Source organism: Amyelois transitella, chromosome 23 (assembly GCF_032362555.1).
Source record: "Amyelois transitella isolate CPQ chromosome 23, ilAmyTran1.1, whole genome shotgun sequence".
In the NCBI taxonomy this organism is placed as follows: Eukaryota; Metazoa; Arthropoda; class Insecta; order Lepidoptera; family Pyralidae; genus Amyelois; species Amyelois transitella.
In genome coordinates this window covers 738,876-758,298 of record NC_083526.1, presented here as the reverse complement: position 1 = coordinate 758,298, position 19,423 = coordinate 738,876, and the positions used below count along the sequence as shown (strand labels likewise).

General features: G+C 36.9%; 1 protein-coding gene across 1 annotated transcript in view; it reads left to right on the top strand.

The window, feature by feature from the left end:
* The first annotated feature begins 691 nt into the window (after positions 1–691).
* Positions 692–19,423, top strand: part of LOC106140196 (ABC transporter G family member 23) — an 86,573-nt gene continuing 67,841 nt past the window's right edge. Inside the window, exons 1-2 of the mRNA XM_013341762.2 lie at positions 692–925; positions 12,846–12,907. Of these exons, the coding sequence (XP_013197216.1) occupies positions 12,849–12,907 (59 nt within the window). The 5' untranslated portion in view covers positions 692–925; positions 12,846–12,848. The remainder of the gene's footprint in view (positions 926–12,845; positions 12,908–19,423) is intronic.

Here is a 19,423-nt window from a genome sequence, read left to right as displayed (position 1 = left end):
GAATAATATATGTTTAGGAAAATTTTATTTAATTTAATTTGATTTGCCATATTCAATAATTATTTGTAGATATTTATTGCTTACCACATAAGAAGAGCGGGTTCTCCAAACACAAGTATTTATACTTAAATGGAGATCCCATTCTAAACGAGATACTGTAAAGGAGTTAAAATTAATAAACTTCATTACATTTTCACTTTTCAAATACAAATGATACAATAGTACCTAATACAATATTATTCCTGTGGAACCCATACAGTTTCAGTACGTTAGTAATATTAATAATTAGTGATTGCAGAAATGTAGGTAGATAAGTAAGTACCTTAGTTTCCTTATTACAAATGAAGGGCCAATAATAAGTAATTATTTATAGTACTAATTTAGATAAAACTAATATATACGTAGCCATGTCAACAAACTGTTTACCAGAGGTTGCTCCAAAGTACCCGCATTGCGAAAACGGACAAGACAACTTATTGCAACATCTCCAGTCCACTACAAAATGTTGGTTAACATGCCTATTAACCGGCCATTTTGTAATAACCACACCACAATGCGGAAATGCATTTCTACCTGCAACATTTTCCTGCGATCGGATAGTAAGATTCGAAGTGGATTCGAGTTTCTCGGGTGGAGTAAACAAGAAATCGTTCATGTGTAGTTTTATAACCGGCGTAGCCACCGACCGTGTTGAACGTGGCTAACCGTACTCGCTCTTCGATATTTTTTTTATATAAATCCAAGGGTTTATACGAGAACAATATAATTAAAGTAAAAGGGAAAGTGTTGGCGCAATTTCGCGCCTTATTACAGTGCTGTGACTTTTCGAATTTAGAATTTCAAAGTCGTGACGTGTTTTGTGCCAGTGACTTTTTGGTTTATTGCTAAATATTGTTGTGGATATTCCAAAATCGAATTGAAATCGGTAAGTTTGTTATATATTTTTAATTTACATCATGAATCGAGCACAGACATCTCGAAATAAAGTGACCAAACGGGTTAATTATGTAAGTAACTAAGTAGTCATAATGAAATTTTATATAATCATGTTAATTGCGAAAGATTGATGGAAATATAAATATGATATATTTTAAACTGATTGTGTTTGAAAAGTAAAAGTATTTGTTGTCGAAAATGCCATCATTTGGCGTTGTAATGCTAACGTACGCGAGTCGGGCGCAAGAAATCAAGGTAAGGAGAAAGTGACCCAGCTATGAATGGGGCTGGCTACCTGTTTGCTTTCCGAGTCGAAGATGACGCTTTTCTACAGCCTTATATCACTATTTTTCGGATTAGTTTACAAAGAAAACATTTTGAACAAACATATGAAAATAGAATGACGTTTACTAATTTCAAAGAAAGTTTTAAACGTTATCGCTTCGCTGGCTATGCGCAGATAGTTTGGAATTGAACATCTACCTGCCTAATATATTTTTTTTATGCAGGTGTCATTATTAAAAATTATAAAAAGACTAGGCCAATGAACTTGAGATTATTCTCTTAAGCGATGGTCTAGCAACCTGTCACTATCATCAAGCTAATACAGCTGAACGTGGCTTTACAGTCTCTTCAAGACCGTTGACTCTGTCTATGCCGTAAGGGATAAAGACATGATTATATGTAGGTATGTATGTAGAAAAAGACTCACACCTACGTGATAGCCTATCTTACCTACTTAGGTTACCCAAAATAATATAATTTAACGGGATCCTTCCCTATCTAAAAAACTGCATAGGTACCTAATGATTTAAATATGGAACCGGCACCATTAGAAGAAAGAATAGGACCACTCCATATCTTCCCGATAGATGTCGTAAATGTGACTAAGGGATACGCTTTTGGTTCCCGGCACCAATAGAAAAAAGACAATTCCATCTCTTTTCCATGGATGTCGTAAAAGGCGACTAAGGCATGGCTTATATACCAGCAACCTGTCACAATTTGAATCTTAATTCCATCATAAAGCCATAGGCAGCTGAACGTGGCCTTTCCGTCTTTAAGGAGCCAGCCTTTCCGTCTTTTAAAACTGTTGGTTCTGTCTACCCCGCAAGATTCAAGAGGATCGTTTATTATGTATAAATAATACCCGTGTAAAGCCGGTAAAATCGCTAGTATTCATATACTTACCTACAATTGATAGATTTATAATGAAGAAAATTAATACCCACATTGCATCAATTCTAACTCATTAGTTCCGATCTAAATGTAGCGGACACTGGATTGAAGCGGTGACCTATACATACATATCCATAATAACCATAATTATGGCCGCATTAACACGTCCCTCAATTCTAACGGGGTTTACAGCTGGTTCAAGCAAGCTAGCGTTACAATATTGCGACACGAGTAAAGTTTTTGGCAGTTTGGGTACAATGCAACATAATAGTATTCCCCGTGCCGTGTGGTTCCCGGCACCAATAGAAAAAAGAATAGAAGTCAGTAAAGAACGAATATCGTAAAAGGCAAAAAAAAATTCTTTTTTAAGGCGACGGGCTAGCAACCTGTTACTATATCAATCTCAATTCTATCATTAAGCCAAACAGCCTAGCGTGGCCCTTCAGTCTTTTCAAGACTGTTGGCTCTGTCTACCCTGAAAGGGATATAGACGTGACGATATGTATGTATGTATGTAGTATTCCCCTTCCACATTTCTAAGTACAGAGGTTTACAAAGTTTTGTTTAGTATGGAAAAAAAACATCTCTCTCTCTCTCTGATCTTTGCGCATTCCCAGTTGCACCCTCCACCATAGTTTCGGGCCCTAGTGTCTGCATTCCTGCAGTTTTATTCCCACTTTCTCCGATCAGAGGAAAACCAGTAACATTTCAAAAGCAATATTTGCTAAGAATGCACCCAATAATCCAAGACTGTCTGCTCTGTCTAGTCCGCAAGGGATATAGACGTATAAAGTATGTATGTAATGCACCCAAAAATACATTTGGACTTATATTCTTCCTATAAAGAGGGCCTACTTGGTTTCCTTTCACCCAAAGGTTGATTGGAAGAGGTTGCATTAGCGATAAGTACGCCTTTGTACCATCTCTGTCTGTTTTGTGCTGTTTTGTACGTTTTACTTTTATGGTGCAATAAAGAGTTTTATAAATTCATACATACACATAGTCACGTCTATATCCCTTGCGGGGTAGACAGAGCCAATAGTCCCAAAAAGACTGATAGGCCACGTTCAGCTTTTTGGCTTGATGATAGAATTGAGACCCAAATAGTGACAGGTTGCTAGCCCATCGCCTAAAAGAAGAACCCCAAGTTTAAAAGCCTATCCCTTAGTCGCCTTTTACGACATCCATGGGACAGAGATGGAGTGGTCCTATTCTTTTTTGTATTGGTGCCGGGAACCACACGGCACTGCCGGGAACCACACGGCACTAATAGTAATGTACATACATTAATATTAGAGTCCTAACTGATGCTTTTACGATGAGGAAAAACCACACGGCTAAAGAGTTTTATCTACCTACCTATCTATCTACTTTGGAACGGTCACGTTTTCGTGTAAGCTCTGTTTTTGGTTCTCTTTACCAGACCCTTTGCCAGGACGTCCTGGAAAAAAGAGTCCCAAGTTTACAAGCCTTTCTTTTGATGACTTCTATATTATGCAAGGGATGAGAGGTAGCTGGCACACGCAAGATATGAGAAAACCAATCATACATACATACATACATATGTGGAAGAACTTTTGTTTTGTGTTCTTATTTAAATCTATTTTGTTAACTGACCACTTACTTATTTTTATGCTGGCAACATTAAGAGATAGAATAGAGAGTCTGTGGCACGATGTAAGACGTTAAAAGATGTGTTTTAAAAAGTCTAATAAAATAAGAAGATTAACGATATAATTCCGCATTGTTTTACTTTAAATCCCACACATATATATAATCATGTCTATATCCCTTGCCAAGTTCAGCTGTTTGGCTTAACGATAAAACCAATTCTCTAAGGAAAAAAACGAATTAGAAATGTCTATTAAAAAACAAATATGGCGGATGGGCAGACCGGAGTGATTGCATATTGGTTATTAGGATCTGTTGCAACGTTTGTGCTACTAAACCAAATTACATACGTTACGAATTCTGTTTTTGTTGATTTCTATTGCTATTTAAGTATTATTAATCAATCAGTCGTGTAATTATTTATAATTACGCTGCAAAAGCCTATAAAACTGGAATATGCTGAAAGTATGCCGTGTGGTTCCCGGCACCAATAAAAACAAATAGACCCACTCCACCTCTTTCCTATAGATGTCGTAAAAGGCGACTAAGGGATAGGCTTACAAACTTGAGATTCTTTTTTTAGGCGATGGGCTAGTAACCTGTCACTATTTTAATCTCAATTCTATCATTAAGCCAAACAGCTCAAAGTGGCTTATCAGTCTTTTCAAGACTGTTGGCTCTGTCAACCCCGCAAGGGATATAGACGTGATTATATGTATTTATGATGCTGAAAGTAAAATATGCAGGATATCCTAGATAGATGGATAGATAAAACTCTTTATTGCACCATAAGAGTTAAACATACAAAACAGCACAAAACAGACAGAGACGGTACAAAGGCGGACTTATCGCTAATGCAATCTCTTCCAGTCAACCTTTGGGTGGAAGGAAACCAAACAGTAAACAAAATATCTTTCCTCTCGGTCCAAACCAATGACTTTATTCAGAGTCATTTTTCATCTTCCTCCTGGCTTTAGTCCCGGTTGCATCCACACCACTCTGGAGAGGAGCCCGGGGTATGCCTTTGACGATGGATACTAGATTGACTGATTAAGGTTTTCACACGTTGCGACTAACGTCTGACTCTGTTCTGAGTAATGTATATGTCCATATCCCTTGCGGGGTAGACAGAGCCAACAGTCTTGAAAAGACTGAATGGTCACGTTCAGCTATTTGGCTTAACGATAGAATTGAGAATCAACTAGTGACAGGTTGCTAGCCTATCGCCTAAAAGAGAATCCCAAGTTTGTAAGCCTATCCCTTAGTCGCCTTTTACGACATCCATGGGAAAGTGATGGAGTGGTCCTATTCTTTTTTTTAGTGGTGCCGGGAACCACACGGCACTAATAGTAATGTACATACATTAATTAGAGTCCTAACTGATGCTCTTACGATGAGGAAAAACATTATAAGGAGACCTGAACATTCAGGCAACTGGATGACCCAATATGAGTTAGGTTCCCCTGCTAAGATTTCGGAGGTAAAACGGAAGGCGCTCCGTGTAATAATCTGACTAATCCAATCCAGAATCGTCAACGCCTACCCTGGTCACTCTCCATGGAGAACATCATCTTTAGCAACGTCATTAAATCATTTGAAATGTATATCGTTTGATATTTAGTTATTACTAGCCGTGCCCGCGACTTCGTCCGTGTGGAATAGTTATTTTGGGCATCATTGAAGCCCTCAAGGATGAATAATTTATCCCGTTTTTTTTAACATCTTCTATTATTTATTCGCTCCTTATAGTTGCAGCGTGTTGTTATATAGTCTAAAGCCTTTCTCGATAAATGGTCTATTCAACACAAAAAGAAATCTTCAATTCGAACCAGCAGTTCCTGAGATTAGCGCGTTCAAACAAACAAACAAACTCTTCGGCTTTATAATATTAGTACCTATAGATTATTGTATATAAATATGTAATATCTTTAAAATTACGCCGGCGTCGTCCCAGATTCAATACACGCAACCTCACATGATGATGGTCAAATTACCATACCATAAGCGTAGCTCTTGTCACCATGGCTTTAAAGGTCAAAGTGGTCTGACCAGATGTGATGTAGGCCGTACCAGAGACAGGTTATTACGTAACCCCCTTTCACTGTCGGTTCCCGTGGTACTATCCTTATTATTTTGTCTGTCATATAGTTACTAGCTGTGGCCGCGACTTCGTCCGCGTGGAATAGTTATATTGGGCATCATTGATGCCCTCAAGGATGAATAATTTTCCCCTTTTTTTTCACATTTTCTATTATTTCTTCGCTCCTTATAGTTGCAGCGTGATTTTGTATAGCCTAAAGCCTTCATCGATAAATGGCCTATTCAACACAAAAAGAATTTTTCAATTCGAACCAGTAGTTTCTGAGATTAGCGCGTTCAAACAAAAAAACTCTTCAGCTTTATAATATTAGTATAGATTAGTATAGATTTGTCGCGTTCAAAGTAACAAACAAACTCTTCAGCTTTATAATATTAGTATAGATTACGGATCATGATGTTAGATGGGAGATGATGCAAAAATGGTCACGTGTCCAGCCTCACGTGTTGCGTGACCCAAACAGGCAATGTCCGCAACACTTAGGAAACCGTGTGGTTTCACCTTGATTCGCTTGTAAATAGCGATCAGTATTCAAATCTTGCGTGGTTCGATTGGAGGTACGGGCAGGCATTTTTGTTTGTACATACATACATATATACATACATACATATGGTCACGTCTATATCCCTTATGGAGTACACAGAGCGAACAGTCTTGAAAAGACTGAATGGCCACGTTCAGCTATTTGGCTTAATGTTAGAATTGAGATTCAAATAGTGACAGGTTGCTAGCCCATCGCCTAAAAAAGAATCCCAAGTTTGTAAGCCTATCCCGTAGTGGCCTTTACGACGTCCATGGGAAAGAGATGGAGTGGTCCTGTTATACTCTACATACATATATACATACATAAAATCAAGCCTTTTTCCCGGAGGGGTAAGCAGAGTAACTACATCTTTCCACTTGCCACGATATCTGCTTACTTCCTTCGCTTAATCCACATTCATAACTCTCTTCATGCAAGCTCGGCGGTTTCGGGTACTCTTGACCTGACCCTTTGCCAGGACGTCCTTAATTTGATCAAGATACGTAAATTCGTCTTGTTTGTATAAAAAGAAAATACAAATTCATTAATCTTTAGGGTTATTTTTATTCAATACCTACAAGAATGCTGAAAAAATTGACGTCCATTTTTGGCGACTCGCGTAAATAAATGACAAAGGAAAGTCCACTTCTCGAGAAATGACACAAGTTATCCTTAAAACTTTCGAAATAACGAACAAAGAAGGCGGAAGTGAAGTCCGGCGTTTATTTAATACTAGCGACTCGCCCCGGCTTCGCGCGGGAAGCATTTATACATAGGTAAACTAAACCTACATACATACGTCTATATCCCTTGCGGGGTAAACAGAGCCAACAGTCTTGAAAAGACTGAATGGCCACGTTCAGCTGTTTGGCTTAATGATAGAATTAAGATTCAAATAGTGATAGGTTGCTAGCCCATCGCCTAAAAAGAATCCCAAGTTTATAAGCCTATTCCTTAGTCGCCTTTTACGATATCCATGGGAAAGAGATGGAGTGGCCCTATTCTTTTTTAGAATGGTGCCGGGAACCACACGGCACCTACAAAACTAAACCTTCCTTAGAAAACCCTCTTGTACCAAAAATCTGTGCGCAAGAAACGCAAAACGACACGTGAAAGGGTTCCATACTCACATGGAACCCTAGAGTTCTATTGCCACAGCATCGGGTACCTACATTCATCTAACCGGTTTGAGGTCATCGCACGATGTGGTCCCGTTAAATGCACCTTAGAAGGGCCTTGAGCGGTCAGGAGCCCTATAGTATTTGATATGATGCTTTTCTCATGAGCTTAGACATTTTATTGCACCAAGAGAAATGCATACAATAGTCACGTCTATATCCCTTGCGGGGTAGACGAAGCCAACAGTCGTGAAAAGACTGAAAGGCCACATTCTGTATGGAGACAGAATACCAAAGTAACCCAAATTACTCAAGTAATAAGTCTATACTTAATATTCTAAAGCTGAAGAGTTTGTTTGTGTGTTTGTTTATTTGAACGCGCTAATCTCAGGAACTACTTTTTCGAATTGAAAAATTCTTTTTGCGTTGAATAGACCATTTATCGAGGAAGGCTTTAGGCTATATAACATCACGCTGAAACTAATAGGAGCGAAGAAATAATGGAGAATGTGAAAAAAACGGAAAACTCATTCTAGAGGGTTTCAATGATGCCCAAAATAACTATTCCACGCGGACGAAGTCGCGGGCACAGCTAGTGCGAAAATATGTTTGTTTGTTTTTATCTCTTCACGGGAATGGAACCAATCATTTGCGTATATATAATTAAGGGTCTAGAGGAAGACATAAGCTATTTTCATCCCGGTCAAAATTACAGTTCCCGTGGAATTTGCAAATAACCTATATTCTTTTGTAGGTGCCGTTAAATTCACGCGGGCGAAGCTTCGGGTGAAATAAAAATGGCAATAAATAAAAAATTATATTCTTTTTTTTATTTATTATTAAAATCTCATATAAATAAATTAATCTTAACAATGTATTCTCTCGTCAACATTTCTATTATAAGTTTGGATAGTTGTGAAGTTGACGTTGTTGAAGAAAATGCTGCAGTGCAGTTTGTTAACGCTTCTTCTGCACTGACGCCTTGGAAGCGGCAGTAAACTTAGTTTGAAGTAATTTATTTGACGTCAACCAATGTTGTGAAACCAAAAATTTGCATTTGATAAGTTATCTATTTCTTCTTCTTAAATTTAAAACACAAACAAACTTACAAACTTGGGATTCTTTTTTACGCGATGGGCTAGCAACCTGTCACTATTTGAATCTCAATTTTATCGTTAAGCCAAATACCTGAACGTTGCCATTCAGTCTTTTCAACACTGTTGGCTCTGTCTACCCCGCAAGGGATATAGACGTGACCATATTTTGTATGTGTGTGATTAGAGAGGTGTCTCTATACAGGTTATTATTTTAATCTGCCCTCAATCTACTGTTACGAAGTCGCGTAGTCGGCCAGTCGTGGGTCACTAATTGTGGTGATTTTCCTATCCATTGTCTTATAAATAGTAGCTGAGGCGGTTAATTGAGTCATACGTGATAGTAAGAATGAGTTGCTAACGATTTATTGATTATTTGATTTAAAAATAACTTGAACTGAATTTTTTAACCCCCAACGGCAACAGGATGTTATAAAATTTGACGTGTTTGTCTGTGGCATCATAGCTGAAAAACGGATGAAGCGATGTCAATAAATTTTTTTTTAGATTAAATTTGATTTAAGAGCGAGTGTTCTTAAACATGTTTCATCAAAATCGGTTGAGCCGTTCAAAAGTTGTGGGAGTTGAAAGTTGTGAAGGGAGATTGAATGTCGGCGAACATACTCGAGTGAAAACGCACTGATCTATACTAATATACTTAATAAAGCTGAAGAGTTTGTTTGTTCGTTTGTTTGAACGCACTAATCTCAAGAACTACAGGTTCGAATAAAAAAAATGTTTTTGTGTTGAATAGACCATGTATCGAGGAACGCTTTAGGCTATATAACATCACGTTGAAACTATTAGGAGCGAAGAAATAATGGAGAATGTGAAAAAAAAACGGGGAAAATTATTCATCCTTGAGGGCTTCAATGATGTCCAAAATAACTATCCACGCGGACGAAGTCGCGGGCACAGCTAATACATACATTCAGTCAGAAAAGTATCGGGAATGGATTATTTATTTATGGTTCCAAATTCAAATTTTTGTTTTTTTTTTGTTGTTGTTAGATTGGCACAACTGTTTTCCATTTTGGCACGGAGTTTGAGTTGCATCTGTTGTTTACATTAAATACAGTGCTATTTTTAGTTATATCATATCTAGTGTGTATTGCTAATTTCATAATGGATAAAAACATCGAACAAAGAGTTTGTCTTAAATTTTGCATTGCCAATGGAATATCGTGTTCGGAGTCACTGAAAATGTTACAGAAGGCTTACGGTGAATCGACCCAAGTAACAATTAGGCGCTAAAGTAAGATTTATAATAAGTCTATAAAAGCGCTAACTAGATTCTAAAGTGGTTTATGGGTGTAACAAATTAGTGTTAGAGCGCGCTCTAACCCTACTTTACCCCCGAATTAGGCACAATTTTTATATTACTTAAGGTTGTATAATGACGGTATACAAGAGTTATGGTAATTGGCTAAGAGGTACAATCAGTGCTATAAGAAAGTTATGATAGCGGTAACAGGATCTCTTAGCGATACAAGAGGGGTAAATAAGCGTCAACTGACTCCTTAAGCGGTACAGTAGAGATACAAAGGCGTTAATTATATTTTCAAGCGCTAAAAGGGAGGTAAATAGGTGTTTTGTAACGGTCTGAACGCTATTCAAGATAATTAAACTAATTTTGTGATCTAATAATAAATAATTTTATTTTCAATGGCTATAAGTTTACGACTAATGATTTTTATATTAAACAAAAAAAAGTGATATTGTATGGTGCGAAAGGAAGCATATTTTTGCTGCGAAGGGAAGTACACTGTGAATATGTTACATATTTATTGGCAAATAATTCGAGCGCCCGATGTATGTTGTCTATTTACTGAAAACTTTTCCACGTATTTACAACAATTTTTGTTTATTTTGGTTGCGACGCTATTGTCAAAAACAAGTAGTCAATATAAGAAATACAGTAGTGACCTTAAGCGCTATTACTTTACCTTTAGTCACAAAAAAGTAACAATAGACGCTAGAGGATCTGTTATAGCGAAAAATTATACTCCTATTTGACTTAAGGTAATGCAAGAGAGTTTTGTATAACTTCAAGAATTTGGTTCTATATAAGATTAAATAAACACCATTGTAAGGCTGGTAGCGCTTATTAACGCTATTGTGCAACTTTAGGTTCTTGTAAAGAGTTTATTATCACCTGCATAGCACTTTTGGAGGTAGTAGCTAATTCTTATTCTTATTTAGATCTTAGAGTTCTAAGATTCACTTAAAGCTATAACACAAAATGCTGTGCATGTACAACAGTGTTAAGATTTGCCATAATACATCCATAACCTTTAAGCTCGCCTAATTGTCGCGCTTGTAACTCTGTATTATAAGTAGAAGTGATATACGTTACTTGGTACGCCACTTTATCGCCAATAGTCATAAGTGCTGCTACTGTAATGCCTTTGTAGCCCACTAAGTAACAAAATAAGCTCTAATCGTCGCCTAAATGTTTGTTGGGGACTTTATCAAAAACTCGTGCTTATGAGTGGTACAAAGCGTTCAAAAGCGGTCGAGATGTGATGGAAGATTTGCCTCGCTCTGGTAGGCCATCAACGTCTGCAACTGAAGTTAACATCGCAAAAGTGAAGGAAATAGTGACTGAAAATCCTCATTCAACTTTGAGAGAGATAGCCACCGAACTTTCTGTATCTCACGAGTCGATCCGTACCATTTTAACTAATAATTTGGGTATGAAACATGTTGCCGCTCGGCTAGTCCCAAAAGACCTGAATTTTTTTCAAAAACTCAATCGCATGAGAGTCGCTGAGGACATGCTAGAACGAGTCAATTCCGACCCAACATTCATGAAACGCATTGTTACTGGTGACGAGACGTGGGTTTACGAGTTTGACATGCAAACTAGTCAACAAGCTTCGGAGTGGCGCCTTCCAACTGAACCGAAACCGAAAAAACCACGCCAAAGTCGTTCAAAAGTCAAAGTCATGTTGACTGTTTTCTTTGACTATCGCGGTGTTGTGCACTCGGAATTCTTGCCGGAAGGTCAAACGGTAAATAAGGAATATTATTTGAGTGTTATGCGGCGTTTAAGAGAGCAAATCCGACGAAAAAGGCCAGATTTGTGGAAAGAAAATTCTTGGATTTTGCACCATGATAATGCACCTTCGCACAAGGCCATCATTGTGAACGAATTTTTAACCAAACACTCAACAAATACCATCGAGCAACCACCATATTCACCAGATATGGCTCCAGCCGACTTTTTTCTTTTTCCTAAACTCAAATTACCACTTCGTGGCACCCGTTTTCAATCGGTAGAAGACATAAAAGAGAATTCGCGGCGAGAACTGACCTCAATTCCGGAAACAGCGTTTAAAAAATGTTTTGATGATTGGATTATTCGTTGGCGTAAGTGTATCGTTTCTAAAGGAGCATATTTTGAAGGTGATAAAATAAATTTGGATGAATAACAAACAGTTTGTGTATTATTGATCTTTTCCTGCTACTTTCTTGACAGAGTAGTACATAAAATATCAAATTAGGATGACCCATTATTGATTTGCCGAAAAAAGAACTCATTCACAGCATGTTATTATATAAATATTATTATGTTGTTAGTCGTAGGTATATACAAAAAAGATGGTACCCCTAACTTTGTGGTAAGCGTCTGGCGGTAACCACTTACCATCAGATCGCTGCAGTGATGAAACCAAGGTTGTTTACGTCATTTCAAATAACAGCCAAAGTACATATTTGTAAAATAAACAAACGTAACGTGATGCAATGCGAGACAAAAAGCTATCATTATATTTGTACATACATACATACCTAGGTACCTACATAAAATCACGCCTTTTCCCGGAGGGGTAGGCAGAGACTACATCTTGCCACTTGCCACGACCTCTGCATACTTCCTTCGATTCATCCACATTGATAACTCTCTTCATGCAAGCTCGACGGTTTCGGGTACTCTTAACCTGACCCTTTGCCAGGACGTCCTTAAATTGATCAAGTTACGTTCGTCTTGTTTGTATAAAGAGAAAATACAAATTCATTAATCTTTAGGGTTATTTTTATTCAATACCTACAAGAATGCTGAAAAAGCTTTATAATATTAGGTATCAGATAGGATAGCTTAAATTTATTAAAATGTATAATGACGCGAAAAAGTGCTTACGAAACCCTATTTTCTAAATAAAATATTGATTTAGACTTTTTGACATACATACATAAATACAATCAAATCTTTATCCGTTACGGGGTAGACAGAGCCAACAGGACAATGATGAACTGAGGGTAACCTGATGTTCTGTGTGTTTCAGACCATGACGACTCCGGATCTTCGGTCGGAGCGAGTGAAGCAGATGTTTAGCTGGACTACGGGGTGAGATTATACATACATACAAACATACTTATATACATACTACATACATACATACTTATATACATACTACTTATTTACTTACTTACATACATACATAAAATCAGAATCAGGCGTAGGCAGAAACTACCTCTTTCCACTTGCCACGATCTCTGCATACTTGCTTCGCTTCATCCACATTCATAAATCTCTTCATGCAAGCTCGGCGGTTTCGGGTAATAAATTGTGAGTGTATAGATAAATTATCAGTTTTTAACCAACTGCAAAAGAAGGGTTCATCTACCTGGCGTTAGTCCGGCTTGCTACTGGAGAGGAGCACGGGGATCACAATTTTAAATAAATAAATATATACGGGACAAATTACACAGATTGAGTTAGCCTCGAAGTAAGTTAGACACTTGTGTTACGATATACTAACCCAACGATACTATATTTTATATTAAATACTTATACAACATCCAAGACCCAAGCCAATCAGAAAAAGTTCTTTTGTCATCACGCCCTGGCCGGGATTCGAACCCGGGACCTCCGGTGTCACAGACAAGCGGACTACCGCTCCGCCACAGAGGCCGTTTTGTTTTTCTTCCTCCTGGCTTTAGTCCCGGTTGCATCCACACCACTCTGGAGAGGAGCCCGGGGTATGCCTTTGACCTTGGATCCTGGATTGGGTGAGTCAGGTTTATAAACGAAGCGAATCCTGTCTGACGTCGTCCTTTGCAGGGTTAAATCCCATATTGAAACGATTGTACAAAATTCTGCGATGGACAAAAATTTATGCGGCAAATAAAGTCACTAAAATTGGGATTCTTCTTTTAGGCGATGGGCTAGCAACATGTCACTATTTGAATCTCAATTCTATCTTAAAGCCAAATAGCTAAACGTGGCCAATCAGTCTTTTCAAGACTGTTGGCTCTGTCTGCCCCGCAAGGGATATAGACGTGATTATATGTATGTAAGTCTTTCATTAGTCACTATAGAAAGCAGTGACCTACAACTTTGTCCACTTCGTATCCAAAAAGTAGAACATATAAAAGAGACCGTTACTATATCTTGCATATATTATTCTATTTTATCAAGGAAATGTGACAAGCCTGTTTTTATAGCTGACTCTTAAAGAGACAAAATTGACATACATAACTTCCTCCGAATGATGCAAGCATTATGAGATGCTGACCCGTAAGTGACGTAAGAGTTACTTTCGCATGAAGCTAGCAGGTCGATGAGCAAGCCCAATAACCTAAATGTTAGATAAATTACAGACGATATTCAACTTTATTGATGAATAGAAGATGAGTTCCTCACATCTTTCTCTCATCGGTATATAGATATTTTACGATATGCAACGCCATCTGTTAGTTATGTTATGTAACATTTTGACGCCATCTGTCAACAAGTTTTTAAACAAACTATCGATGAGCACATGCAAAGGTATTTGTTATTAAATGGTATCTGTTCGAACCGCTAGATGGCTCTATGTTTAAAATATTGAGCATGTATTTAGGTACCTATCTATGTGTACCTTCAATACCTACATAATTATTTCACGTGAATGTTATGAATCTTTGTTATATGTATTAATTAAAATTATATTTTATTGTTGGTGGTATTTTCAAATTAGTCTTTATTATTTTCTGATCATGTTTAATGTTATTTTAGCTGTCATTAAAATATAATTATACCTCTATGCAAGAAAGTCCTTACTTGTAGTGTTGACACAATAAATAAGTACTACGTTATTAATTTATTTATTTACAATATGAATTATTACCTTAAACTTGCGATTCTTATTTTAGGTTATGGGCTAGCAATCTGTCGCTATTTGAAGTCAATTCTATCATTAAGCCAAACAGCTGAACGTGGCCTATCAGTCTTTTCAAGACTGTTGGCTTTGTCTACCCCGCAAGGAATATAGTTATAAGCACGTTAAAATATATATACGCAAATATTTACGCAAACTTTCAATGAGATTGGTTCAGAAGATAACGCGTGAAGAGGTAACAAACAAACAAACAATCTAACTTTCTTTAGTTTTATATAAGTTAAAACTGGGTTTTAAGAAACTGTTAGACTATATGTACGTTCAAAGTGAATGAACGACCTTGTCCACTATTGTAAGCTTCGCTGTAATGCACATTCGGACTGTAACTCACTCTAAAAATAGACATGTCCGCTCATATTTTTCACTCTATACGGACCTGTTGAAGGTATTCTTTTGTAGCTGGCGATAAACACGTCGTTTTTTGTAGGTGGCGTTTGATTCGTCGTTTTTTTTTTGTAGATGACGTTGAATTCGTCGCTTTCTGGCGCTTTTTGATTTACGTTTGTGATTTGTTTTCTATCGAGTCAAAATATTGATATCACGTTTTGAGATTTGTGTTTTTCATACATATGTATAGAAAAATCTAATCCCCGAGAATCTCAGGAACTACTGGTTCGATTTGAAAAATTATTTTTGCGTTGAATAGACCATTAATCGAGGAAGGCCTTAGCCTATATAACATATTATTAATCATTGAGGGCTTCAATGAAGCCCAAAAAAACTATTCTACGCGGACGAAGTAACAGGCATAGCTAGTTTTTTAAATATCGTGCCTAAAACTACGCTTTCCTTGTTATAACCCAAGTTCTAAATATATATATGGTCAATCTAAAACACGATGAAAGTTGTATTGGCAACTAACTAAGTAATAATACCTATGTCAAGGCAAAATGGCAACCTTGATGGGCGTTTGCGAATTTAAAACACGCCATAATCCACTAATCAGATTAGGTTTTTGACATACATAGAATTGTAGAAAATGTGCCAATACAAACTAATACATAGACACATACATAAAATCACGCCCCTTTCCCGGAGGGGTAGGCAGAGAGTACCTCTTTCCACTTGCCATGATCTCTGCAAACTTCCTTTGCTTCGGTTTCGGGTACTCATGACCTGACCCTTTACCAGGACGTCCTTAATTTGATCAAAATACGTTCGTCTAGGTCTTCCCACTCCGACCTTTCCCTCCACACTCTCCTTGTATATCTTCTTAGTCAGCTTGAGAGATGGAGTGATTCTTTTTTTTTTGTATTGGTGCCGGGAACCACACGGCACTATATAATTCATGTTGCTTTTATACCAACCTTAAAGACTGTTTGCAACTGTCTTTACTTTCATTTATATAATGACAGATATAAATGACGTCTCGGCAATGACCGTGCCGCCAATGTATTGGAAAGTGGTGGTGTGTTTACAAGGAAAATCCTTGTGCAAAAAAATTCTGTCACTGCGCACAATTTTTTACATTTTACAATGTTAAAAATTGTGCCCAGTGACAGAATTTTTTTAATTTCAATTTTTTGTACCTTGTGGTTCCCGGCACCAATACAATAAAGAATAGGAGCACTCCATCTCTTTCCCATGGATGTTGTAAAAGGCGACTAAGGGATAGGCTTGCAAACTTGGGATTCATTTTTAGGCGATGGGCGAGCAACCTATCACTATTTGAATCTCAGTTCTATCATTAAGCCAAACAGCTGAACGTGGCCATTCAGTCTTTCCAAGATTGTTGGCTCTGTCTACCCCATAAGGAGTATTGACGTGATCATATGTATGTATAACGCCGCGAGCCATAGTGCACAAAGGAATTTACAAACCAAAAAATTTAGAAAACCGCCATTGATTTCGCTTTGTAAAATATTATATAGAAATGATTTTATTTTTCCGCTTTCTGAGCGAAGCTCGGTAACTCTCTCTTAATAATGAGTGAGGTAATAATCTCGATGGATTTTTTACTCGTAATTAATTTATATAATTTTAGTGAAAACTTTGATTGTTGACTCTGACTAACCTGTAAGGGACAGAGACGTGATATGTATGAATGTAGTTAAAACTATATTCTTTACAAATGTACATATATTTCTTTTTTTGGGCAAATTTCACAGATTGAGTTAACCTCGAAGTAAGTTGGAGACTTGTGTTACGAGATACTAACTCAACGATATTATATTTTATAATCAATACTTAAACAGATAAACATCCAAGACCCAGGCCAATCAGAAAAAGTTATTTTCTCATCATGGCCTGAATCCCAAGTTAATAATTCTATCCCTTAGTCGACAGCCATGGGAAGGAGAAAGAGGGTTCTGTTCTTAATTTTTTATTGGTGCCACAAGGTTAACGTACTCAAATTTACTATTTAAAAGAAATTAATAGTACTATAGATATAATAGGTCGTTGAACGATAAAAGGAAAACACCCAAGATTAAAACCAAACTATAATTTTCTTGTAAACAATGGATCAATACAATTTCCCGCCGGAACTCTCGCGCTTCTCAAAACAAAGATGGCGGCGTTGCGTTCCGTTACGTCATTTTCACGATGGAAAGGTTTTCAATGCGTTTAGTTTTACATATACATATAATCACGTCTATATCCCTTGCGGGGTTGACAGAGCCGACAGTCTTGAAAAGACTGAATGGCCACGTCCAGCTATTTGGCTTAATGATAGAATTGAGATTCAAACAGTGACAGGTTGCTAGTCCATTGCCTGAAAGAAGAATCCCAAGTTTACAAGCCTATCCCTTAGTCGCCTTTTACGACATCCATGGGAATGAGATAGAGTGGTCCTATTATTTTTCTATTGGTGCCAGTAACCACACGGCACTTTAATTACACGTTTAGTTTTAATCTAAGTTAAATGTTATCTTTATGAGATTATTTACTATTTTTACAGTGCCGTGCGGTTAACGGCACTTAAGAATAGAAACGCTATATCTCTTTCTTGAAGTATGGATTAATAATAAAAATTTAAAATTATGTGACATTTCCTTTGGAAATTTTCTATGCAATTTATTCTCAAGTCCCTTTCTACGATATTCAAATGTCACACAACTAATGAATGTCTGACATAATATACCTAGTATTTGGATTGAAGTTTTTTCAATACTTTCAAGAAAAATTACCACACATTGTGCAAATATTATTCATATTTTTTTTCTTTCATTTCAGGTAAGTCACCGTGACTTAACATAAATTTTTAATTTTAAGCGAAACAAGTTGGTGATGTCACTTCAAGGTAAATATTATTAATTTTTAATTAATAAGCTAAGTAAGTACCTAAATGGTTAAAATTAAACTTTCATTTAAATATACTTAGTATACGACAAAGACAACCAAAACTTTATTACAATTAAACTTTATGTCTTAAAGAATCACAATAGAATAGCTTAAATATAAAATGGCGGATTGATGCTGCTCAAATTAGTATTATTAGTAGAGAATGAACATTGAATATCGATATGAATTCAAATGTCATTAAATATGACAGTGATGCCAGCCTTTTGAGCACACTCTCGCAAGATAACACTATGAAGGGACTGTAAGATTAATAAATTTAATTTGTATGTTATCTTTTTTTTTTCATTTAGCTTTTTTTTCATGATCGCGGCAAATGGAAAGATGTATATGTCTGTCTGTCTCTGCCTACATCTCCGCGAAAGCGACGTGATTAACCGCCTAAAAAAAGCCTTAAAAAGTGGTTCTCAGTTTGATCTGTATGTATGTATGTAGGTATGTCAGAGATTATATCGCGTTTTGCTGAATCAATTTTGATTTGGCTTTCAGAAAAGTGTTTGTTACACTTAGAAAGTTATAGAAATTTAACCGACTTTTTTTTAAATTTTGGATGTCGATTGGAGGCGGTTCTCTTTTTATACAAAAGTTATTTTAAATAGGATATATTATTATGTTTTAATTTGTCCATACAGTTTTTGTCGTAATTACATTTTGATAGTCTTAACCTTAATTGACAGGATGTCTATTAATAGATCTTTCTTGCTGTTAACCTATAATATCTCATTGAAGTTTCGACACTCCGTTTCAATGCTAACCACTGAGTAACCTCCCCTTAAAGTAGTTTGTCAGTCAGCTCACTTGCTGGTTCATGGGTTTGGAACAGGTGGTTTTGACGCGCGATGTCAAAGAGACGTGTTGTCGCACAGTAATCGGTATATGACAGAATGTCCCGAAAAAAAAAAACAAGATTAAAAAGTTATTTTTTTGGAAAATGGAACGTTGCTTTGTTTTTTTTTGTTTTTGCTAGTTTCTTGGCGCCAATTCAAACATTACATGCTTTTGCTGCTTGCAGTTTCGCTTTTTTATTGTTCCCGTGGGATTATTCAGAAAAATAGTAGCCTTAGTTTGACATGACAAAAATATCGTAGGAAACCGCATTCAAATCGGACTAAAAGTTGTCGCGTGATACGAATATAAACACACAGACAGTAATTCGAAAAATAACATCTCTTCTGCCGTGTGGTTCCCGGCACCAATACAAAATAGATTAGGGCCACTCCATCTCTTTCCCATGGATGTCGTCAAAGGCGACTGAGGGATAGGCTTGCAAACTTGAGATTATTTTTCTTAGGCGATGGGCTAGCAACCTGTCACTATTTGAATCTCAATTCTATCATTAAGCCAAATAGCTGAACGTGGCCTATCAGTCTTTTTAAGACTGTTGGCTCTGTCTAACCCGC